Source organism: Falco peregrinus, chromosome 1 (genome assembly GCF_023634155.1).
Source record: "Falco peregrinus isolate bFalPer1 chromosome 1, bFalPer1.pri, whole genome shotgun sequence".
NCBI classification, from domain to species: Eukaryota; Metazoa; Chordata; class Aves; order Falconiformes; family Falconidae; genus Falco; species Falco peregrinus.
This window is the reverse complement of record NC_073721.1, coordinates 128991113-129016372: the sequence shown is the minus strand read 5'-3', so window position 1 is coordinate 129016372 and position 25260 is coordinate 128991113. Positions and strand designations below refer to the sequence as shown.

Genomic DNA, 25260 nt, shown 5'->3' with positions numbered 1-25260 from the left:
GCCAGCCTTCTACTCCTACACTAAAGTAAGCGAGCTCTGTGCTCAGCAGAAATACTACAGCAAGTAATCCATTGCAGGAAGAGAGAGGAAAAGCTACTGCACTAGAAGTGCCCTAATTACCAGGGGTTACAAACTGCACTACAACCACCATTGTTGTCCCTTGAGGTTAACAAGGATCACGCTGTTTTCAACACTGCTGCTTGAGGTAACACAGGAGACCGGGTTATGATCTTGCTCTGCTGGACTGTCCCCATTTCAAGGGATGCTGAAGAAGGATGACTTAGTATTCTTGTAGAGGCATAAATCAAACAGCAAGACTGGCACCTATCTCAGCGTGGTTTACTAAACACAACAGGCTAAAGCACTAGCATATGGCATAGGCTAGCTTATTTCCAAGGCTTAGTGGTTCTCTCTTCTATACTGTAGCCTTCCACCATAATACTGAAATGCCAGTCACAGCTGAAGAGATGACAGTTGCTCAGGGAAGACTGCTCAGAAAGTGATCCTCCGCTTCAGGTTCCCAGTTTCCATTACACACTGACAAAGATGATGAACTCCCCTGTCGTATAACACATCCCTGAATTCAAAGGCCAAGTGACCAAAAACCCTAAAGCTGCAATTCAATCCTACTTCTACAGCTGCCCCAGCCACTGAGCAACCATTACTGCAAGAAAGGCTAACCTAGCCTTTGTAGCAGGAATGAAGGGGTGTAATTGTGTATTTTAAAATAACTGAGCTGCACTGCTGCTGGGGCTACACAATACACATATGTGGTATGAAAAAGTACTGTAAATCCTCTTATTAAAAGAAGTATCAGTAATTTGGATAAAACAAGCTGTCAAAAGCTTTCAGGTTTGGATCTGATTCTGCAACCACTAAGCTGTTGAAAGTATTACAACTTTTGCACAAAGCCTAAAAATAATTTAAAAAGATTAAACTGGACAATTGCATCAAAAGGTCTCTTTAGTAAATATTCTCTGGGTTTAAGTTTTAAACCCTCCATTTCCATGAGTTTCAAATCCTCTTGAAAAACAATGTCTCAGATTACAATATATTTCAATGCACTCTATCCTCATCCTAGTAATCATGTCATCAGCACAGATAACTCCATAACGATGGCAAAGAGAAACACAAACTGAACTTGGTGGCCCTCTCCACCCCACCAAGGGATAAAAATGCTCTTTGAAAAGGTATTCCAGGTTAGAATAAAATCCTGGAAGAACAAATGAGAATGAAGGTGGTAGAAAAGACTCCATATAGAAATTAATAAAAAAACTTTGCATTATAAAGGACTGGCAGTGCTATTAAAAACTCTACACAAGAGTCTCAGGTTATTGTTTTGCATTTTCAGTCATTCAGAAACAGCAAAGGCAATACAGCAAACATCATCAGTAAGTTCAGGCAATGCTTCCAGCTACTGTACATCTGCCAGAGGGCCATTTCCAATTAAGGTTTCTAGCCAAAAGCTGCACAAAGAGATGAAGTCTGCCAGTACCAAGCAGCCATGTTGTAAAAGAGGGAAAAAAAAAAAAAGGGGGGGGGGGGGGGGGCAGGGAAAGCTAAATATTACAAAGAACGCTCCCTGTAACACAACAGGAGTCTGGAAATTTAAGTACTCCTGCTTTTTGGCAATAGTGAGTAATTTCCATAATTGTGCAAAACCAAACAGAAAATGACACTATACAGATTTCATTGCTTACATAAGAGGCTTTTGGAGCCCAACAGTTCCCTTACTTGGTCTTCTCCAAGAACAGTACTCACTGCTTTGTTATTACTAAGTTCTGCAGAATTTTAGGGACAGGAGCACCAAAAGAACAAATGCATATTAAAACACAGATCAAGCCAAGAAGTCAAGGTTTTGTTAAAGTGATTTATACTCTATATGTTTAAAACTGTACACTTGCCCTTAATTGTGATTTGTAGCTGTCTTACTTCTGAAGTGTAACCTGTAGGAAGCACTGGTTGCAAGAACCATTTTCAGCTTACAAGCATCAGCCCCATATGGAACAGCACAGCCAAACTGCCACCAACATTCAGGAGCTTTCAAAGGTCAGGGCTCTTGGGAGGTTGAAAGAAAGGAGCAATAATCTAGAGATCATACAGGCTCACAACTTGGGCTATTCTGCTACTTTCTAAGTGAATCCTTACTGTCAAATACAATAGGAGTAAGCACCTTCAAGTGATTACAAGAAAATATTCTTATGAAGTTTTGATATTGTAAATTTTCATGATATTGACAGTCGTATTTATTTCATTATAGTCATCAATAAGTTATTCTATTGCACAGTGAGTTTTCCTCACTAAAAGAAAAAGGTGTTTGAAGGGGAGGGTTGTTCAGGTTTTGGATATTTTTAAAGCTAATTACTGTCATGCATGAAAGAACAAGGGAAAATCTATTGTTAAATATCCCTCACAAAGAAGTCTTCATAATATACCAGAACGCAAGAAAAATAACACACGATGGTCCAGAAGGTGTAGCTATTCAATTACCCTATTATGTTTCCAACAATTTTTTTAATTCTCATTAATTGATTGTTATATGCTTGAAGAACAGAATGAAGAACAAGTGGCAGTAATAATGGATCACTTTGGAAATGTTTATCGAAGATTTGATCTCATTCACCAATTTTGAGGATAAAGGCAAGGAAAGCAATGGACGAATTGCTCTAGAGAACTCGAGAAACAAATTAGTCTCATACAATTGATAGTCACATATAATTCTGCAAAAGACTAATGAAATCCAGCGTGCAGCAGGGCTCTTCACTGCAATACAAATTTTAAGAGTTTGGAAATGTGAAGAACCACTAGATCCAAATTAAGAAGAAAAAAAAAAAAGCATTTTGAAAGACAGGTGCACTTGAACTGGGAGTGGGGGGAGAAGCTAAGAGCTATTCAAAAGGACAGCCAAAAATTTCCATATGCAGTAAGAGAAACATGTACAGCAGACTCCCAGAGCCAGAAAGCTGGAAGAGCTCCACATCAGACAAATGCACAGTTCAGAAGAGGACAGTGGACAAGAAGCCTAAAGATAGAGAGTTTAAATGGGCATAAAAGCTTAGCTTTACCACTCCTGAGCAACCTGTTTGCATTAGTGAGGCTTTATCAATGGAAGACACCTTTTCAGATTAATTTTTCTTCTGCCAATATTTATGAGCTATCTGTTGGCCAAAAGCAAGCAAGGCAAAGCCAAGCTACATTCCAACTTTGGCATATAAATGACTCACAGCTTTACATACTAGCAATACCCTTTTCAACCTCATACAGCTGCAGCACCCCTTCCAACTGCAGCTATTTCCCTCACCGACAGACGCCAGAGAAGAGTTTGTAACCAAGTACCTCTGGAAGAGGTGTGGGTGGGAGAAGGAACAAGGTTTATTCTCTTGCTGACATCATCATGGGGCTGCAGGATTAAATACATATAAATGCCTAGTTTAATGCTGTATTAGAACTGTGTTGAAATATTTATTTTTGACCAACTTCTGACTAGCTTCTGTTCTACCCTGGCTGGAGTCCCTCTGAACAGCTTAATACTACAACTGCAATGACCGAAGAGCCTCCCAACTTCCTTGCCTGCTAGAATGAACACTCAACATTGGATCTTGATAGAGATATCAGCAATTATAAGATATGCTAGCAGTGATCTACCAGTCTAAAAACATACAGAAAGCAGTACCTGACAAAATCATCCCCGAGTTGCAGAAATGATTGCACTATTAATTTAAGTATCCTTTTGTACTGAAACTTAACACAAGATGCACTAGGCTGCAAAAGAATCAATGACAACGGCAGCGGAGAAGGAAAGCAGGGAGAATACTGATCTCCTCAAGTTAAAATGTAGTCTAAATAAAGGGATTTTAAAAATAAAACTATGTTTTGCCTTAAGAAAACATACATAAGTGCTAGATGAGGAAAGAAAACTTTAAACCAGTCCCAGCAAAGACAGAAACAAACAGGTTTAATTGAAATGCAGGTATTGCAAAAAGCCCCAGCAATACAGAACAAACTAATTTCTCTCAGGTTTGCATATGTCAAGCATGAATATTAAAGCTGAAGACAAGCACAAGACCATCACATCGAACAGCAATAGGAGACCATCTTGAAAAGTCTGCAAAGATCAGGAAACAAGCTATGAAGCCCAAGACTACAAGGGCCTGTTTACAGAGGTTCAAAGCAGTGGTGAATTCTACTTGCACGAAGACAGAAAAAACAGTTTAAAACTCAAAAAAGAATCTGCAAAGCTAGTGCAAGAATAAACCTGATTTTCAGTATAAAGCCAAAATACACTGATGAAATGTAGACTAGTTAGTGATGGAATGCTTTACATTGTCTGTATTTACAATTAAAACCATCACAACCAGCAAGCAGCTGGTATTTCCTACTTGTCCTATTAGCCCGCCATACGCCTGCATTTCACTGCTTCTCCACTGCTCTCAGGCCTTTAGCACAGTTCTGGAGACTTTACTTCTGTGCACTGGTTGAGAAATTTGCCTGCAACTCCACCTATCTATGATTGAATAAAGTAAGAGCTAAGCTAGCCCTTTTTTTGTTTCCTTTTGTCTCTGAAAATCCATTAAAAAATCTCCTTATTAATACAGTGTAATCCATTTTTGTAAATACATGCCTTCAGGAATGTCTTTCTTAAATGGAATAGCAAAAAGTATCTTTGCCAAAGTTAATTTTTATGTTTTATAGACCAGTGTTATCCAAAATGCTCCAGATGAAATATCAGTATGTTACTCTGGCAAATGCCATCACTCTTGGTATTGAAGTTCTGCCGCCAAAAATAGGCATTAGGATTGAAGCTTTCAGTGATGTCCTCGTTAAACCGTTTTCACACCTTTTTCCTAATTGGATTTCTGAATTATACAGTTTTAAAATTCTTTTTTAAAAAATTCTTCCAGCTTTTCCAAGTACCCAAGGCTCTGCACAGGTAAAACAGAACAAAGCTTTACCATCACTGGCACATGCTTCAGAGTGACTAGATAAATCGCTTGATCTTCTGCAGTGGAGTTAAAAACCCACTGCAGTTATGAGGATTCAAGAGGGAAGAATGTAATATGACAGAGGCAAACACCTGAACAGGCTCCTGAAACGCTGCACTTGTACTACTTCAGAGACAACCACCTCCTCCCAAGGGAAGTCTGCTCGGGACACCAGGACTCAGGGGTTCAAAGCACGGCTGGAGCTCCAGGGAATAACCACACTTACTGCAGCTTCAGGGAACAGGATAACAAGTGCTAGCTGTAAAGACTTCATTAAAATAGGAAAGAACAGATGATCCTGGGCAGTCCACAAAGCACTTCTCAACTGGCTTTGCCCTCACTTTAGCTTATTTTCACCTTTATTTACATGGCAACAGTCTCACTTCTAACTTGCATCAGAGTATCAAAGAAAACTACAGTAAGAAGCTGCCTTCCTCCTCTCCCCTCCTCATTTTCCTATTGCACCCATCCAAACTTTGAAAACATGCACCAAGTGTCTGCTACATAGACTGGTACTCTAATTAACACCTTTTTTCTTCTTCACTGAAGGGTGTTAATTAAGCGATAATTTTTTTGAGGGTGGAAAAAACCCCGCTATCACTTTGTCAAAGTATTGCATTTTTACTTCATTTAGGATGGAAAAAAAGCAACCTATTTAATGTTTAGTTTCTTTCCAATATTCACCTCTACTAAACCAAAATACCTGAAATTAGTCAAATCTACAAAAAAGCGAAGCCAGCATGCCAGGCAGAGAAGGATGAAGATGGCCTCAATTCCACAGAAGGCACTAAAGCATCCTGCCTGTTTTCACCTATCATCTAGTAGGTTTCACGGTTTCCTATTCTTTCATCACTAAAGAGCACGAGTTTTAATCATACCACTGATAAGAAATGGGTTTGGTCTTAATCACTTCCCTGATAAGAGATGGGTTTAAGTTTTACAGGGCACTCCCTGTCCTCTTTGCTGACCTCACCAGCTGCAGTAGCACCATTGTGTGCTGCATCAGCAACATTTGGTTATAGTCTCCAAAATGCCAAACCAGTCCCATCAACTAAAAAAACCTGACATTCATTTTCTTGTCTGTTTTGCCCTATTCTTCAGCTAACTGCAGAAACAGCTTTAAAAGCAGCACTGTGACATGCATATCAGATATCCAGATGAGCCTATGCTGTCTACAAGTATACTGAGAACTGGAGCAATGCATGAAATTAATTCCTGCATCTCATCATGCGGCTTTATATAGCTGAAGGTAGGTTACGACCTGCTAGAGGAAAACACTACCCAGAGAGCATCATCTAAAATGCATGAGCCCATGATACAGCGTTAGATTCATTTCACAGCGAGGGAAGCCTGAGGATTACTTTCTCCAGGTCCACAGACATGAGGATTAACATTTTCTGGATTCAAACCAACATTCCTCATTTCTCTGTGCATTAGAAAACTTGCTTGATCTGACATGCAAAAAGATTTATGGACAAGCTAATACATTTGTTTGCTGAAATAAAATTCAAAGACCTTAAGTAAATGGCTTTGGAGTCTTCACAGTTATAAGGCCATCCTGGGAATATGCCCCATGTAGCCAAGAGACACTTCTCTGCACAGATGGATGGAAAAAAGACACACACAGTGATCAGCTTCTGGGCTATAATCAGAGAATTCAGACTGGAAAGGATTTCTGAAGGTCCTCTAGTCCAACTGCCTCCCTCAAACACAAAACCCTTAGATCAAGTTGAGGCTCTCAAGCTGCCCATTGGCCTTATTCCACATACATTCACATTCATGCTTTTGTTCAAGAATTTCCTCAGAATAAAAAAAGCAATGTTTAACTTCACACTGCAATGATTTTCAAGTGCAAGTATTATTTTATGGTTACTTCTATTGTGCAGAAAAGGATCTCAGTAACAACATTTCACTAAAAAAAACCACAAAGCACAGTGCATAGAAACACTACTGGGTAGAAAAGACACTGGTGTGTCACAGCAATTGCAGCTATGCACTTCCAATTGCAGGAAGTTACTTTCACCCCATATAAGTTTTCATTATATAAATCCTTTGGGTTCAGAAACCTTCTTCAGACATCTTTCTCATATTCACACACAATTTCATGAGTTGTGGAAGTATTTACAATTCTTCCACTTTTGCAACAACCCCGTACCAGTATGTTTGATACTGTAAGGTAGAAGGCATGAAAAAGGCATGATTAAAGCCTGGCATATCCAGCTAAAGAAGAACAGAATAAGGAATTGGTATCTACTCCCGCATTTTAGCTCCATGTAGATGTCAGCCTGCTGGCTATAGTCACATTTTGAAGTGTAGGAGTTGGCAGATCTTTTTTCCCAGTTCTTTAGGTGGGAAGAATAAAGTTCTTATTTCTCGAGTACTATAAAAGAGCATAGTCCAAAGAAGTAAGTGGAACACTTACGTGGGTCTCTTACTAACAACTGGGAAACATGGTATTTCAATTAGTTACTGAGAAAATGATAGACCAAAACTGAAATATGTTGCACTTCTGAAACAGTAAGCAAAGCTTGATATCAACGTTTAATTGGTCTTTGTTAAGGATCTCTAACTTGCCAATCCCTATATTTTCTGCAAAGGACTTAGAAGCGCTGATAACTAAAGCAGTGGTTTACATGTATAAACTAACTATTCAAATGACACAAGGAGCAGACATGGGGCAAAAAGATGTAATTTTTGCACAAGCTTGTCCCCAAAATGAATTCTGCAGTCCCTACCATAGCTCATTTTCTACCGAGTGCAAGCTCTATCTTCAGTTTATAGCTTCCCCCTTATCAAAGCTGGCTTTTTGTCTCAAGCCTATCTGCTAATACGCATTGAAGAAGTGTGAACTAGAAAGCTCCAAGCGTCTCTGCCCTGGGAGTTTGTCTGTTAAAGCAATTCTCTCTGTTTTGGACATACTGGTTCAAGACACATTTTTAAATATCACTGCAGACATGTAATTAAAGAAGCCACTTCTATAGGAGGTATGGAAAAATCCCCCATTTACTTATGATGCGCCAACCAACTCTCTCCAAGTAAACAACAGATCGACAGAGACATTACAAAACCAACTCTGATTAGTCTGAAGCACATTTTAATTTCCCTGTGAAACAGTTAATGGTATCCAGATCAACAGCAAGTGCATGCATTTATTCAGTGCCATAAAAAGCATGTTTCTTCTTATTTCAAAGAAAATATAAAAAGGACATGAGTCAAGAGCTACTCCTATCCATCTTTGAAGTAGCTCACATACACCACAAGTAGCACAGAAGACAACATCTTAAACAGAATTATATTTAGCTATGTGGCATTTCAATCATGTGCTTTAAAGAAAGCAAGCCTGGGTAACTTCATTATTCAGCATTTCATGTAGACCAACAACTTACATAATACCAATTAAATGTGGATGACAAAGCCATTCCAGCGATTCCAGGAAAATGGTAAGTTGCTCCTCACAGAGGGCACACATCTCTGTTCAGGACAATGCCAGCAAAACACAAGCCAGTCTTAGTAATAAAATACCTTAAAATTCCAAAGAGGCTTCTCATCATCATGTTCCTGAATGCTACATGCATGACTAGAAAACCTTCCCCTGGGCCGACTACAAACTGAAGGGGCTCAGCGTTGGAGGACTGATGCAAGAGTCAAGTGACTTAAGGCAGTTTTCATTCTCTAGCCAACTGATTAGGGATTCAAAGCAGACATACAAGTGGTAATCAGGTTCACTAAGTACCCATGCTCTCCCTCTTGTACAACCTTGAGCTATAAAATATTCTAATCTGAAGGCGAAAAATCCCCTTATCTACAGACACTTACAGAACAAACACTTGGTATCAGGCACCCAACCTAATCACCTGAAGGAGCTGGGACTATTGCTTGTCTGATGCTGGCATAGTGCAGGATGCCACGCCAAGGCTTTTTAAAACCATGTAATTGTGAGGAAATGCTGCTTTTGCATGCCTGGTGGTTCTGAAGAACGCATGCTGTCAGGAAGCTGGTTTGAACCCATCAAGGAGCGTATATTACAAGAGATTTCCTTCCATGGAGGATCTGTAGGCCAGTTTCTCAAATGTTTTTCCAAAGATTAAACTTGTATCATCCTCAGGAAAGACAGGCATTATTCTCCTGTCCTTTCCATTTATGCTTCTCCCTGGCACAACTCATGGACAAAAAGACTTATAATCATCCATGCAGGGAGAAAAAAAAAAAAAAAAAAAAAAAAGGCCAGCATTTGTTAGTTTGCAGAAAGACACAGGAGCAGACAAAGGCTTCTGTACATTGCCAAAAAAAAAACCCCCAAAACAACGAGGAACCCACTCCCTGGAAATAAGCAGGAAGGAATGCAGCTTCACAACACTGAAAAGCAGAGTTACAGCAGACAGCAATTTAAATTTGTCTAGTGTTAACATGTAACAGCAATCGAAGCCTGCATGCTAAAGATCCCATAAAAGTTTTAAGATCATTAGATTTGCAACTTAAAGATACTGAAAACGCTATAAAATGTTGGTGAGGATAACAATAAGTATCTTGTGTTCAGGTTAATTATTTAAAATCCTCAGACTATGCCATTAGAGGGCTAAAGGTTTACAGTACTCCTCACTTTTGCTTTGACCTTTCCTGATCCAACAAACGTGTGTCTGGAAAGAGATTGATTACATTTCTCTGTAGCATTAAGGAAGCACACACTAAACGTCAAACCTCTTTTTTCCCTTTTGCGCATTCTGCATATGTATGAGCTGCTCCATCTCATCCACGATGAAGAAGCAGGACATTTCAATACACCACCCTTTAAAAGAAATGCCCTCTGCAGAATTGTTGGATTATGTAACAGGTCACACAGTCTCAGGCAGGGCTGAGAACAACTAATTCAGAAAAAAATATATTCCTTTATGTGCACAAGAAATACTATTAGCAGAAGGTGTACTACATTTTAGGTACAATACATTTTAAGATGTAAATCAGAGTTCAACTTTTAACAGAGCAAGATCTGCCTAATAACAATATGTAAGAATACTGGCCCTGCTGCAGGAGACGGGGTTTGAGGAGGGATGCTTTATTTACTTCAAAAGGTTATGTTCACCGTAGTTGGAGAGAATTACTGCCTACTAACTCCAGAGCAACACACCTCTACAAGGTCAGGTCTTGATCTCCCTGGTCAGACAAGCTATGCAGTGTATACAAGTGGCAGCAGACAGCCCAAAGACTGTAATCTCCCGGAGAACACCATTATAGCATTCCAGTTACAGGGAAGGCTGTGGCAGAGGAAAAGGCAACATGTTAGAAAGTGGCAGAGATGCTGCAATTTGTTTGCCAGATTTCTGTTCCTTTGCAAATTGAGACACCTTTGTTCCGAGTTGCATTTTTAAATAATGTTTCTCCCCAAGCCATTTCTGCATCGCAGTTCAGGCTTTGCTAACTCAGACATCCACATCAAGCTGTCTACCAACACAGACTTCTATATAGGACATGCCAATAGAAATAGCCTTGCCCTTCCCACTACTTTGTGCCAGTACCCACAGCTGCATCAGTTACATCATAGATCAGATCCTTTCTTGGACCGGGGGTTTGATCTCACACGGCCTACTGACACCACTTAGATTATTAGGACAAAAATAAACTTCTGAGGGCAGCTCCTCTACACCATCAAGTATTGCTATTTATGAGATGAAATTCAAGTTCAGTATCAGCCAAGATTAACGCAAGCCTAACTGGTGATTACACACACTGTGCATCCTAATCCACATGTAGAAATTGCCTTCCTGCAGCCAAAGCCTGCTCATCTCAGGGAACCAAGCCACTTGGATCTCCTGACTTTGTCCTCACGCCTCACACAAATTATGTGCTGAAGGGCCACAAAATCCCCCAAAACGCCAGTCATGGTTAAAGGGTTCCATTTTTGAGCTTCTGGGTTTTCTAGCTAAGAGAGTCAGCCTTACAGCTTTAAACGCAGCCTAGAGCCCTCTTGAGTTGGTTCCCCTACTATTTCTTTTACAGCAAAAGCAGCAATCCAATTAAGGGCCAAGCAGATCTGGACTCTTCAAATACGCAACATAAAAGGGAGCTGACATAAAATACTGAAAGAAACCTGTTCCTTTGTTCAGGAAATTTACAGACCACCACCACCATGCCACCAGTACTAATGAGGGGACGGGATGACACAACCCAAAACCTGTATCTACTATAAGGGTTCTGCAAGCATTAAAGAAGTGAAGCCCCCTAACAGTTAGCTAAGCAGCCTTTAAACATTAATTTGGCAATTCTTATTTTTTGAACTCAGCAGCAGCAGCACCACATGACTGATACAATGCATTTACGCAGATAGCTTGACAGGAGTGAGAACTAGAAGCTTGAACGGCAAGGGATTGAGATGACTTCACTATAAAACTGAGGAGATATGAAAAACAAAAATAAGTACTACGCAGACGTCTGTGGCAGGATCTGGCATGCCTGAACCATCAAGAGAACTCAAGTCCAGCCTCCTCAAGATAACAGGGAATCCAGACCTACAGCTGAGAGATATTTAAGAGTGCGTTTGACTACGTTTTAGAGATTTATGGTGTTTGAGAATGGTATAAATGGTAAACAATTTGGTTAAAACCTAGTTTGAATCATCTCCCCAAACTCCAGTAAAAAAGGTATTACTTCTATTTTACATCACAGCGCTGGTAAAGAGCTGTCATACTTAACATGACAACACTATGAAGTCCATCACGCGCTCTTGAACCACAGACCACTTTCAATTGTACAGTCACTTTACAACAGCATTAGAAGACATTTTTTAAATACCTTACTACAGACAAGACAGAAGCACTGAAAAAATTTATCCTGTAGCAGGCCTTTAACAGTGGTGGTTGCAGCAAGGATGTAAGAATAGGGCAAACATGTTGTGATCTTCTGTCAGCATTCAAGAGTTTGCTGCTGAGGGTTTTCCTAAACTAAAGGTGACATTTTCATTGCCATCTTAGAGCAAGTTTACATTTCCACAAAGAAACCAAAAAGCTTTATTTAGTAATTTTCCATCTGTTTGAGGCAAGAGCTCTGTTTCAGTTTGCAAAAAGAGGACAAAAGTATAATATTTGGAAAACCCTTTGGGAATTATAAATCCACTTCATTTTGTCACACTGAGGTCCCAGAAGAGGAGAGCAGCAATGCAGGACAAGGCACCCTCATACTGGTACTGACTGGGCAGCCAATGCCAGATTAACATCTGGTAGGTGCTGTTAAAAGGATAAATCATCTCTGCAGTTACTTTGCTGCCTAGAAGAGGCATAAATAAAGGGACAACAAAAAAGAATGTGATAATGCTTTGCTGAAAAATGTAAATGGAGGCTACTGACAAGCAACTATAACTATCAAACACTTACCGTGTACTAAAGAGCCACACACTTCATTGTATCTATTTAAAGCAAGATTTGAGACTATGAAGATGGAGGTATGGGAAAGGAGAAGACTCTAACCAGTACTGTATTCATCCATGCCCTTTTACTGTTACTGCCTTGGGCATTATTTTATAGCTCCTTAAAAGCTATTTCTCTCCATCCTGTCATTTTTGTTCATTCTCCCAACTAATTCACTTCCTAGAAACCAAAACCAACTTTTGTTCTTTTCTTACTCCATATGGCTCAAGATCGAGGTCACTAAACTGGTCCTGCTATTGCTAAAAATAGGAGCTTTGAGAATCTTGAGACCCAAAACATGCAGATTTGCTTTAAAACTATCTTACACCCTTAAGTGAGATCCTAAGTTGCTACTGAGCACTACAGAACTTGCAGCAAAGTGTTAAAAAATCTGTCCGTTAAAAACTTAACAAATTAAGTCTGAAAGTAGACCATCAGTACTGTATATCTAAATTTTATATTAGGTTCAGTATCCTCAAAACTGGGGATAGATGTGAACTGTCCTGTCCACAACAAGCAGTTCGTTTCTGCAAGCAAACAGCCAGGAAAGGAACACTGCATTACCACACAGTGTCCTCTCTGCTGAAGTTGCGGGGGGAAAAAAATGGGGAGAATTGCACCATAACTGATCTAAATACAAACAACACAACAGAAAGAAATAAAAACATTTATACTACAGTCATGTTTGACAACAAGCAGAAAAGCCCTCACAGAGCTGAATGGTTACAGCCAGGTAACCATTCCTAATCATTCTGTATAAAGAAAGAATCAGCACTAACAGGATAAAGCTCAAATACTGCCAAAAATACAAGGGTCAGAGGTGATAGCACCTACACTGGAAGGGGAAATCCAAAGGTGAACATGACAAAGTGTTCTATGACGGATGCTAGTCATCAACAGAAACACAAACCCAAATACAGTAGAACACAATTTTGTGAAATGTAACCTTTTTGGCAGTTCTGAAAGCACTGGTGTCAGACCAGAGAGTGATGGTCATCCCCAGGCCTGAGCAGAGGGGTGAAGCTTGTAAGAGCAAAAGGGCAAGTCCCCAAATGAAACAAAGATAAACAGAAATAACTGGCAGTGTCAGTTTCTAGATTCTGGGCACCAAACAGGCACCAAATGTACCACTTTTTAAAGAAAAATGAAGCATAAAGGGAGCAGCAACCCGGATGTATTTTTCTCTTCGTGCAGATTTAGAGCAATCGTACCAAAGAAAAGCTCTCCAAGTATAACCAAAATGTCTATTTGTTCAAATAACTACCAAATAATCTTTTCACCTGCAGTTTGGAAGTATCTGCACCAAGTCCTTCAGTATGCCTGAGACATGCTCAGATTTTACCATTAGGGTAAACAAAAACCACTTGTGTCTAACGGGATAGATCATAAGCAGCTAGTAACAGCTCTGTTCACTACCTTTTTTAACGCTCTCCCCAGCATGAAAACGCAAGGGGAGGGAGGGGGGAAAGGCAGGCCAGACAAGCCCTAGCTTCCCAACATACATAAACAGGGAAGAGCCCATTCAGAGGAGACTTCCAAATTCCAAAGACCAGGTGCAGCCTGGCTCACGAAACCGAGTCACAAACCCATGATGTTGAGCTGCTTTGGCATTTTGAAAACACCTCCCCAAGGCAGTTCTCTCCTAGTGAAGTGGTAAGCCTCAACAGAAACAACTAAATTCACTGTTTATGCAGCCTGGCAGTCATAACAAGAGGAAGAAGTTAGCTGCAGAACTTGTCTTACCATGTGCAAACACCAAATAAAGTGATATCCCCACATAATGAGCTTCCTATTCACTTCCTAGACTCTTTAAGGTAATCTATCACAAGTGTAAACTAAGCTGCCTGACAGAGCCTACCCACACTGCAAGTCTTCAGCTACAAACTTGAGAAACAGAATAATGCCTCATGCTCAGCGTAGAAGTTTATTTGGTGACTACCTGGCTTAAAACTACAATTTGTACATCCTGTTACTGCATTTTTTAGTATACTAAGACCAGCAAACTTGCCTTATATATACACAGTAGGTTTGCACAGCAAGGTTTCGGTAGCATGGGGGCTACAGAGGTGGCTTCTGTGAGAAGATGCCAGAAGCTTCGCCCATGTCCAATGGAGCCCACGCCAGCTGGCTCCAAGACAGACCTGGCCAAGGCTGAGCTAACCAGCAATAGTGGTAGCGCCTCTGTGATAGCATATTAAGAAGGAAAAATTTTTTTTTTTTTTTTTTTTTTGTGCCAGCGAGAGAGAGAAGTGAGACTATGTGAGAGCAACTCTGCAGACATGAGGGTCAGTGGAGAAGGAGGGCAGGAGGTGCTCCAGGTGCTGCAGATTTCCCAGTAGCCTGTGGCAAAGAACATGGTGAGGCAGGCTGTCCCCCCACAGCCCATGGGGGTCCATGGTGGAGCAGGTAGTCACCTGCAGCCTGTGGAGGGCCCCATGCTGGAGCAGGGGGATGCCTGAAGGAGGCTGACCCTGTGGGCAGCCCCTGCTGAAGCAGGTTTGCTGGCAGGACTTGTGACCCCGTGGGGGACCCATGCTGGAGCACTCTGTTCCTGAAGGACAGCACCACGTGGGAGGGACCCACACTGCAGCAGTGTGCAGAACTGCAGCCCGTGGGAAGGGCTCACGTTGGAAATGTTTATGGAGAACTGTCTCCCACGGGAGGGAGGGACCCCACACTGGAGCATGGGAAGAGTGCAAGGAGGAAGGAGCAGCAGAAGCAATGTGTGATGAACTGACCATAACCCCCATCCCCCTGCACCACTCGGAGGGAGGGGGCAGAGAAACGTGGAATTAAGTTAAGCCCAGGAAGAAGGGAGGGGTGGGGGGAAGGTGTTTTTCCAATTTGAATGGTAATAAACTAATTTTGCCCAAGTGGAATCTGTTTTGCCCATGACGGTAATTGCCAAGTGATCTCCCTGTCCCTATCTCTGGCCCACAAGCATTTTGTTATATTTTCTCTCCCCTGTCTTGGTTGAGGAAGGGAGTGACAGCACAGCTTTGGTGGGCACCTGGCATTCAGCCAGGGTCAAACCACCACAATATATAATTTCTGTCCTCCATGTCATTTATTTCTGGCTTTGTTTGATCTTAGCCTCTTAACTCTCCTCAAACCTCACTGGAACAGTTTTCAATCTTTTCCTGCTATACCCTCTCCTTTCTAAATAAAGATTACACAGGACTGCACAGGGTAAGAATCTGCGCAGAACTAAAACATTTCAAGTTACACACAGTGATATGAGTCTTTCCCACTTCAAATTAGACCCCCCCCAAACATGAATTAATATGTCATCATACTTCTATAAAAATTATAGATATGCAATACATTAAAAAAAAATATATGTGAGAATGGGATTCAGCTGCTTGCAACCTTGGATGCTTAAAGCAAAGAGGAGAGGACAAAATAATATTAAGTTCCCTGCAAAAGGATGCTTTAGGTAAACTGTCAGTATATACAGGTTAGACTCCCTCAAGCAGAAATTAACCACCAGTGTGACAAACAGATTTTTGCTGTCCTTGCTTGAAGGTACATAGACGACAATATCAACCACATACTGCAAAACTGTATGTTATAGATCTTCTAATTCTTTGCTCAGTCAGCCTGCATTACACCTCTTGGTAACAATGATTCTAACCTGCTCAAACAGGGAATTAAAATCAAGCCCATCCTCTATAACACTATGAATTTTTAGCACTAGGCCACCCTCAACCCACCAATAATTCACGGGAAAAGATAATCCTTGCACACACAGTAGCTTGGCTTATCTTCTCAGTCTTGTGCCCAAGACTTACAGAAACTAGCTTTCACAATGCCATGGAAAGCTGTGTATCACAGATCAAATAATACCCACCTAGCATTCGTTCTGTCCTTTTCAACTACATTCTATTAATTATCCTTTAGTGTACTGAGAATTAAAAAAAACCAACAAACAACCACCACCACCACCAAAACAACAAAACCCAGCAACTAAACTTGCAAAAAACCCCCTAAACAGAAACCAAACGCACCCATAGCCAACTCTCTGGATGTGTTTACGATCTCAGATCCTGTGTCAAGGCATCTTCCTTTCTTTGCCCAGCCAAGCAACCCTAATTTACACAACCATCTCTGGAGCATTGCTCTTTTAGGCTCTGGACTGTAATATTAATTTCAGATTTTCCTCAAGAAAGAAGGTATCACATAACATTTTGAACACTTACATCAGTCATTACATAGTGTTTAGCAACACAGAAAGACAAGAGCTTCTTAACATTACAACACTTGCATGAATTTAACAAGACTAACAGAAATCGTGCAGCTGAACTCCAATTTATAATTGCATTTAAATCATTTAGCGTAATTTAATTTGTTATTAGGAGTTCTGAATTAATATGACAGGAATTAAAATACTTGCACATTTACAACTTGAACCTGCTAAGGTAGATTACCTTAGTTAACTACCACAAAGCTTTCCTAACAAACTAGGCAAAAAAAAAAAAAATAATTAAAAAATCCAAGAGTGATCAGTCAATACGGTATCTACTCTGACTTTAAAAATGCACTCAAGCATCTGTTTTTTCAAACTCATGCTGTACACCTTCAAGAAATTATTTCGGTCTGCCTTTGGTCTGCCATTATGTCTGTTGGGAGCCTACTGCATTGTCAAAATCCTTGTCAAGCTCTTTTCTAGGCATTTCAGTTCAATTTTCTCTTTTTAAATGTAAAATACACTCTTTATCAGTTTTACCAACCTCCCAGAATTAAATCCTTTTCTCACTCACAGTTTTGGACTGATTGCGTCTTTTCAGGCCTTTCCTTTTCTAGTCCATTATATTCCCCTTCCTCTTATTTTCTCAGGTCTTCAATATGCCCCTCAGAAAATGCATTTTGTTTAGGTTTCCAAACAAATGCACAAGCTATAGGGAAAGCCGTTGTGGCCCCTACAACGCTAGCGATGATTCACAAAATGTGGGTAGTAAGTAGCTACATTGCTTAGCTACACTAAGTAGCACTTCAGTTCAATAGATTTGTTAATGTGGCATTTTAAAACATGTAATGTAAAACAAGACTGTATGAATTACAGCAATCCAAGACTTCCCCCCACACACTTTATTCAGACCAGAACAGGACATTATGATCTACTTTTCCCCTACAAACGGGCCTCACAATGCAAGTCCATTTAGCTAGTCACCTACTGTCTTGGGCACTTTCCTCCTCATCATCATCTGGAAAATTTGTTCTTTCATAACATCCCTGCCCCTGCTTTTTCTTTGATATATCAAAAGGCTTGCAACCTGGTATCAACAGCTAACACAACAGATACAAACATTGTGTCCCTGAGGCTCCATCTTACATACTGAAGTTCCAACTACACCTCCAAAGAACGGAAGACAGACACGATGCCTCTTCCTCCCTCCTTCAAAAGCAGCTGCAAAGCAGAGATCTTCTACTACCCTACCCTGTTTCAACATCAAAGCCATTAAGAAAAGGATGAAGGCACTCCTCTCCTACAACTCTTCAACAGCGTGCCATGTGGGGTCATATTTACTCAACATCCTCTTCCCAGGATTAGAGCCCACTGTTCACACTTTCCCCCACACATACACACCTTCCAGTAGCCAAAATACTATGCTGACATGATGGTGCTGTTTTCTACTGCATCCGAAACAGAAATGGTGGAAATAAATCCCCATCTCGCTCTCAAAAAACTTCTCATTCTTAATTATAGCAGAGTTCTACCGCTTCTGACACCGTATGATGAAGAACCCTTCACAACTTCAAAAGTTCCTGGCTTGTTTCTTGAATGAGTTTGCATTAGTGCATGGTGACTTCAGCCACACAGGTGATCTAAATAAGCTTCAAGCTTATAAAAAAGGGCATGAATTTTTAAGTCTACAGCAGTTATCTTACTAGGGGATAAATATTTCGAAGTTTTGACACAGATAGATATTCAATCCAGGTTGAAATTTTATTTAGACTCAATCTCCAACACCAAGAGATGACCACACAGTACAAGACATCAAAAGCATGTAACAAAGTGAAAATAAATCTAGCATATCGAGTAAGATTTTTAAAAGCACAGAAATAATGTTACAGATAATTAATCTGATTTGAACAACTGAATATTATGTTTGATACGGAGCTCTGATAACTCCCAAGTTATGTTTTAACAGCCATTCTCCCTCCAACTTTATACAAGTCATGTCCCTTATTCTAGAATTAACTGGGAAAAAAACGACAAGCCACTATAATCATTACGAAATACTGATAAGCTGCTTGTTTTAGGAAGTCTGACTGACACATAAAGGCTGTTCTCAAGCATCTAACTGACTCTGTGCAGGATCATATTCTGTATCTGGACATCCATCCCCTGGCTCTGGCAGCAGGAATAGCATCTTAACCACTGGTGGGTTTCTATGAACAACCTCAGCAGGACTTCAGCACAGGCAGAAAGCTCAGGTGCACAGAAAAGACTGGAAAGAGAACCTGTTATCACATACGCCATTCCAAAGTAAGTATGACCATAGTGATAAACAGCCTTGGGGAAAAACTCTAAAACCAGATTACAGGTTGCTTTGGAAAGTATGGGAGTGTCAAGCTGCGGGGTTTAATTCAACTCCTTCTGCAGTACTTTTGGAAGATAGGTGAGTAGAAAAGGGCAGACAGTGCCCATGTTTAAAACACTTAAATGGAACAATTGTGGAGTCGCGGGACCAGTCAGTCCAATTTCAGTGTCCAGAAAAAACAGAAGCTGCTTGGAAGTGCTCAAAAATACAGAATGGCTTAGGGGAAGGAAGAACAGAGCTGCACTGCCTACCCGTAGTTTGATACGGCTTGACACAACAATCTGACCTCATACTATAAAGTTACTAAAACCTAAAGGTGACTGTAGAGGAGAAAGAACAGACGCAGTTTTCCTAATTTTAGTAAAGCTTTTAATACTGTCCTATACAAGAGCCTCAGAATAAAAAATAAAATCTCATTAATGTAGCTTGGTGTACCATGTGCATGTTTTTTGAGATACAGTACACGAACAAGTAGACAGAAAACAGAATGAAATAAGGCCGATGATGGGCTAGACGGTCTCTTAAGCCGATAAAGCCAAAGCAAGCTGAAGTAGGGGTGCATGCTCAAGAAGATAAAATAGGTCTTTTGACAAGTGAGGGAAGACATCAGAAGTAGATGAGATGCCACTTAAGAACATTTAAGAACTACTTGGTTTAGGCAGTAAAGGAATGCAAAGTAGCAATCCTGCAATTTAAGATCTGACCACCATAAAGGATCCCACGGGACACAAGTCAAAAATGTTTTACTGTAAGAAACCATTTGTCTTGTGATGCAAGCGGGAATGCCATATGCAAGACACATTGAGTGATCCCTTCCACTCCACTGAATCTTGGTCTGGTCCCAACTGGACGTGTGTCCAGTTTTACACATCACACTCCAGAAAACGTGACTGAAGAAAATCCACAGAAAAGCACCAGGAATAGTCAGGAAAATACAACTTACCAAGAAGGACCATGACAATCCAGAGAAGTACAGATGGTAATTGCTGATAAGAAGGTTAACACCCACTTTCCCGCTCAATTTGCACAGATAAAAAGAATAAAAAGCTTAAAACAACAGGAAAGCAGATTTAGGTTAGATTTACAGAAGAAATTTCCAGCTGATAAGCAGAAACAGTTTACCAGATTTCCAATCTTAACAGTGGGAGCTGCAGCACCTCCAGCACTTGAAGCTAAGGAGAGTTTGAACACTCTGTCTTTACAACCCAAGGATGAATCACAGGCTAGCATTGTCCTTTACAATGCAACTTTTTTACAATTGCCTCCTCTAAAGTAGTGCTTACAGCAAAAGAAACAGCTCATTGTGCAGGAGAGAATGCACTTCATTCATGAATTTAACAAGAAGTAGTCTTCATACAGCAATATGTGGTAAGGAGAGTTAACACTCTCAGTGTATTTCATTATTGAAAAGTAGTCCCTCACTTTGAACTGTTTCTCAACATAATTAAAACTATTGTTTGAAATGTCAGTACTAGCAGTTACTGCCTCTTTACCTGTTAGTTGAGATCTGTCAGAATTCGGTGCAATTTTCAAGTGTATTGCTTGTATTTAAGTTTCCTATGCGGGAGTTGTAGGAGGAAGGAGAATAGCAATGGTGGGAAAGAGAACAGAACTTTGAACATCTTCCTCGATGCTCAGCCCACACTCACGCTCCATAAATGCTGCATGAAACTGTTTCAGTTTTATCTGGGGACCATCAAAATCATGTCAGAATACAATCAGTGCAAAATGGATGAGAATCAGCAGTCAGAAATAGCATTACAAGGATAAAAGGAAGGTTTTTCACTCTTTTAAGAAGAAACTAATTTTAAGAAGCTACTCTTTCTTGATTTTACAGTCATTTCTATACTGGTTTCTGCCAACAGAAAAGCCACGTTCTATTTTTCAGCCAGCTAGTTAGTTCCTTCACATTCATACAAACAGGATGAAGAGAGCACAGCTAAACAAGTACCATCTACCTTAATTTGTTTTTATTTGCTTTGAATAACCCTAGCAATTTTATCAAGTCAGCTTTCAGTTTTAAAAAATGACGATGATGTTTAATTCCCTCCTCTACAAAATATATGAAGTCTGGTTTTAACCGCACTTTGCCAGACAAAAACTTTGAAAAGGGAAGACTCTGAAAAACTGCTAGCAATTCAACTCACGTTAACGTGCTGAAGAAACACACTGTGGATTGCAAGGGGGCAGTGTAAGGATCTATTTCAAACAGTAAAAATACAGCCATGCTCCGTTAGATCCAAACACTCTAAGGTGAAAGTATTAGTACACTTAAGTCTTTATTTTTAACAAGCAGCTGGAGAAACAAAGATACTGCAAAGGTTAAAAAACATCAACTGGAAGAGGCATGTTATTCATCACCAAAGAGCAAGTCAAGCACCACTCCATAGGGAAGATGCCGTTTTGAAGCGCTAAATTGATTTTCCAACAAATAGCAGTTGGAAACTACGGTTTAACAGATCACCTTGACAGACTGGCTTTTTCCAGCAGTTCCTCCTCATCCTTCCTCATGTCTCTTCTAACCCTCCTTTCTGTCATTTCATCTAAACTATCCTCTGGATACCAGTGACAAGCTAGCATGCATCAGAAATGCAGCCCCAAAGAACCCGACAATCTTCTCAGAACAATATTCAGGAAAGTTAAATTTTTCTGTGATCTTCAGGTGTTTATGCAAGAGCTTTAAAAACAATCCATGCAAGTGTCAAAAACCCACTTCCACTTTTGGTAAGCTTAAGTCCATAGGTGAGTCTGGTTCAAAATATTCTGAATTACATTAACTCTGGAAATATCACTGCCTATTCAACAGTGATCTCTTGTCAGAGGCAGAAAAAAAAGCTGCTCCCCACAGACACTCAGGATTCCACTGGGCATTTTCTGTGCCAGGTGAGTGGTGACCTGTCCTACAGTTTCAAGTACATTGCCATTCCTTTATCATCCTAAACTCACATGGTGTTACTGTACGTTCAACAGCACCTGGACTATCACCTTTCACTACACCAACTGCTCCATATCAATAATAGATAATACAATTTTTGCATACACACTGTGGGATCCTTCTGTATACCTTCAAAGAGCACGCATGTGTGTTAGATGTGTTTTGTCTTTAAAGACGTTGTCCCTAACATGCACATGCCCGTTCAAACCACATAATTTTTCTAATGACTTACAAGAAGTATATACAATTCAGAAAATGGCTGTACCTATTCTTCATGCCAAAGCAAAAGAGGAATTGTTCCATTTCATGAAGCATCTCATTGGCCATTATTTGCTGAAAGAAAACAGTTCCTCTGTGGCAGGGCCTACCATCTTTAAATTTGTTTCCCTCCATTACAACAGCATTCCAATTAGGGTAAAAATTCAACAGAAGCAGTAAGCCTTATTCAGAAGGACCTCCACCTTTCACTTGGCTTGAAAGTGCTTACTCCTTTCCAAGAATATTTTCACTCACCTGTGTAAACTCTTACAGCAGTACAGATACTCTGACTCCCCTACCATTTAATTGCTTGGATGACCCTAGTTAACCAAATAAAAATTAATGAGCTTTCAGGATACACCTGGGGTCTGCAGTCTTACCTCATGCCAAGATCTGCTACTGCTTGGTTAGCTTCATGTCAGGAATAGAAATCATGATTAAGACACTGAAAGGCTAAAGCCTTCCACCTATCCCAAAAATTTATTTCACTGTTGACCTCCAGACATATAACTACTGTCCAACACCAAATGTTTGCACTGCCTACCAGCTATTTGGAATTGTTATACCAGCTGCCAGCATTTGACACCTTGCCTGCTAACTCTGCATAGGAACAGCTTCAGGCACACAACCCATTTAACTTGCTTGTCAGAAGGCTGCTCACCTCACTCCACCCAAATACAAGGGGAAACACAGCATAGGCAGATTAACCCTGCCATGACGATGCTCATAAGGCACAGCTATCACTGGAAGCAGACAGCATCACTGTAACAGAAAACCAGCTTTATCTGCAACTCAGCCAACTAGCATGCTCCTGGGAGCTCACAAAAAAAGTCCCTCATACTGCAGAAAGCCTACAGTTTTCATTCGTACAGTGTGGATGTCAAAGTTGCTTCTGTTTGGTTAATAGACACCAAGATGTAGTCTGAAAACAGACTTGAGCCTGAAAATCTGCATGTACTAAGGCAACAATTCTAATCTGGGATCTTTGGGACATTATTTCTTCCATCTACATCCCTCCCGTCACTGTGAAATATGCCAAAAGCCTCAATGCTTCTGCTAGAGCAAAGAGCCACCAAAGCTGACCTCATGCTGCAAGGCACAATTCACCTCAATAGAATGAAAACACTAGGACCAAGTGTACAGAGCAGAAAGTAAGGAAAGAGAAGGGAGGCCAACACAATGAAAACTTGTGTGCGATTGGCATATTAGGAAGGTATCCCTTCCTTCCAGGTAAATTTTCCCCAACGCAGACAGACCCGAGCCCCTTGGGAGCCAAGATCCCTGTCCTTCACAGCACTTACAGGCCAAAGCATCCCTGACATTAGTTTCATCATGATGCTGCATAAGAAGCTCCTCCAGAAAGACTGTGTTCAGGCACTTCTAGAGCAGATGAAACCCGCCTTTACGGCTCCCTCATGCCTTCAGATGGCACGGCAAGACATGTATTTTTATGAGCACTGCAGGACCTTCCTTCAAGCAGGAGGCTCGCCCTCGGTTAGACCAGCCTCTTGGCCTCACTTTGTTCTGCCACTAATTGTCATGCACTTGGCTGCAAACTCATCAGGGAGGAGGCATGCCGCGCTGGATTTAGCTCATGCTATCCTACAAGGAAGAAAGAAGGGTGGAGTGTTGGTTTTTTTTTTTTCCTCTCCTTTTACTCTCCTATCAGAGGACCTCTTTAGTTGCTAAGGAACTACGGGTTTATTGCATTATAAATGATTTAAGGCAGCCCAGCAGATGCAGGTTCAGTAGGCGGGAGGAGATGTTCCATATTACCGGTAGCACGAGACGCCTGAGGAGAAGCGGGGGGAGCGACCGCCGCGGCGCGGCCCTGCCAGCCCCCCTTCCCCTGAGGGAGCCGAAAACACGGCGGGGGGGGGGATCCCCCCAAACCGGGGCTCGCCCCCCAACCCCGGGCTGAGAGGGCAGCCGCGGAGCCCAGGGCCCAGACCCCGGCTTGACCCTCGCCCCCCGTCGCGACCCGCCGCCCCCCACAGCAACGCGCCCCCCCGGCCCGCCTCGCCTCACCGCCCTCACCGTTCTGCGCCGCGGCGGGTCCCGGCAGGAGCGCGGCCGTCGCCAGCAACAGCGAGAGAGCGGCGGGGAGCGGCCCGGAGCGCGACATCCTCCTGTCCCCGGCCGGGGAGGGGAAGCGGGAGGAGGAAGGGGGCGACGGGGTGAGGCGGGCGGCGGCGGGAGCGAAGCGGCTCCGGCTCCGTCCTTCTCCGCCGACCTCCTACCGCAGCGCAGCACCCGCTCTCGCGACGCCGCCGCCAGCTCTCGCGAGATTTGAACAGGGGCAGCGAAGGAGGGGGGGAGGCACCGCGCGGGGAGGGGGGCGACGCGCGCGCGGCGGCGGGTTGGCGGGAGGGGGTGTCACGCGTCACGGCCGCCCGCCCCCCGCGGCCGCCATGTTGCCGCCGTTCTCCTCCTGAGGCGACCAGCTGCTGCGCCAGTGGCGGCTTGCCGGGGCATCGCACCGGCGCTGCGGGCCCTTCCTCAGGGGTGCTGCGACCCCCGCCTGAGGCTGGGCTCAGGGGTGCTGTGGGCTGGATGGGGACCCTGCCTGAGGCTGCAGTCACCTCAGGAGTGCAGCGGGTGGGATGGTAGAGTCCCAACTGCTGCCCGGAAAGCTGCAGTCTGAGCAGCACCACATACCTCCACATTTCTGTTCTTCATAGGCTTAGCGTACCAGCAGGCACAGGGGAAGGCAGGCCATGAGCCAGTACTTTGGTTCCTGTCATAGTTGCAAGGGTAATTTAGGAGTTTATGTGCCATTCTGCAGGGGTCAGGGTATGTCAGAGGAATGCCAAATCCATCCCAAAGTCTTCAACTTTAGGTCCACACACCTGTGAAACACCAAAATGATCTTAAACTATTTTATCAATCACCACCAATATTAAAAAAAAAAAAAAAGTTTTTTCCAGAGCCCTGTCCTTTTTGCATGAGTAGGAAACCAAGGCTGCAAGAAGCGAAGGTGTTTGCCCTAGGTTCATGGTGGTATTGGGGGCAAAAAGTGCTAAAGCTCATGCCTGCTTCACCAGATCTGCCAAGTGCCCTGAGAAATGGATGCTGATGAGCTTTGGACAAGTTTTCTCTATATTTTCATGCCTGTAAAACAAGATACCAGGTCTGATCTACTT

At 41.9% G+C, this 25260-nt stretch overlaps 1 protein-coding gene across 2 annotated transcripts in view; it reads right to left on the bottom strand.

Annotated features, from left to right (window-relative positions):
• The window catches only part of NPTN (neuroplastin), a 59720-nt gene extending 35310 nt beyond the window's left edge, over nt 1-24410 (bottom strand). For both annotated transcript variants that reach the window (XM_055818587.1, XM_055818593.1), the window contains exon 1: nt 24155-24410. In XM_055818587.1, the coding sequence (XP_055674562.1) occupies nt 24155-24242 (88 nt within the window). In that variant the 5' untranslated portion in view covers nt 24243-24410. The remainder of the gene's footprint in view (nt 1-24154) is intronic.
• Between the last annotated feature and the right edge of the window lie 850 nt (nt 24411-25260).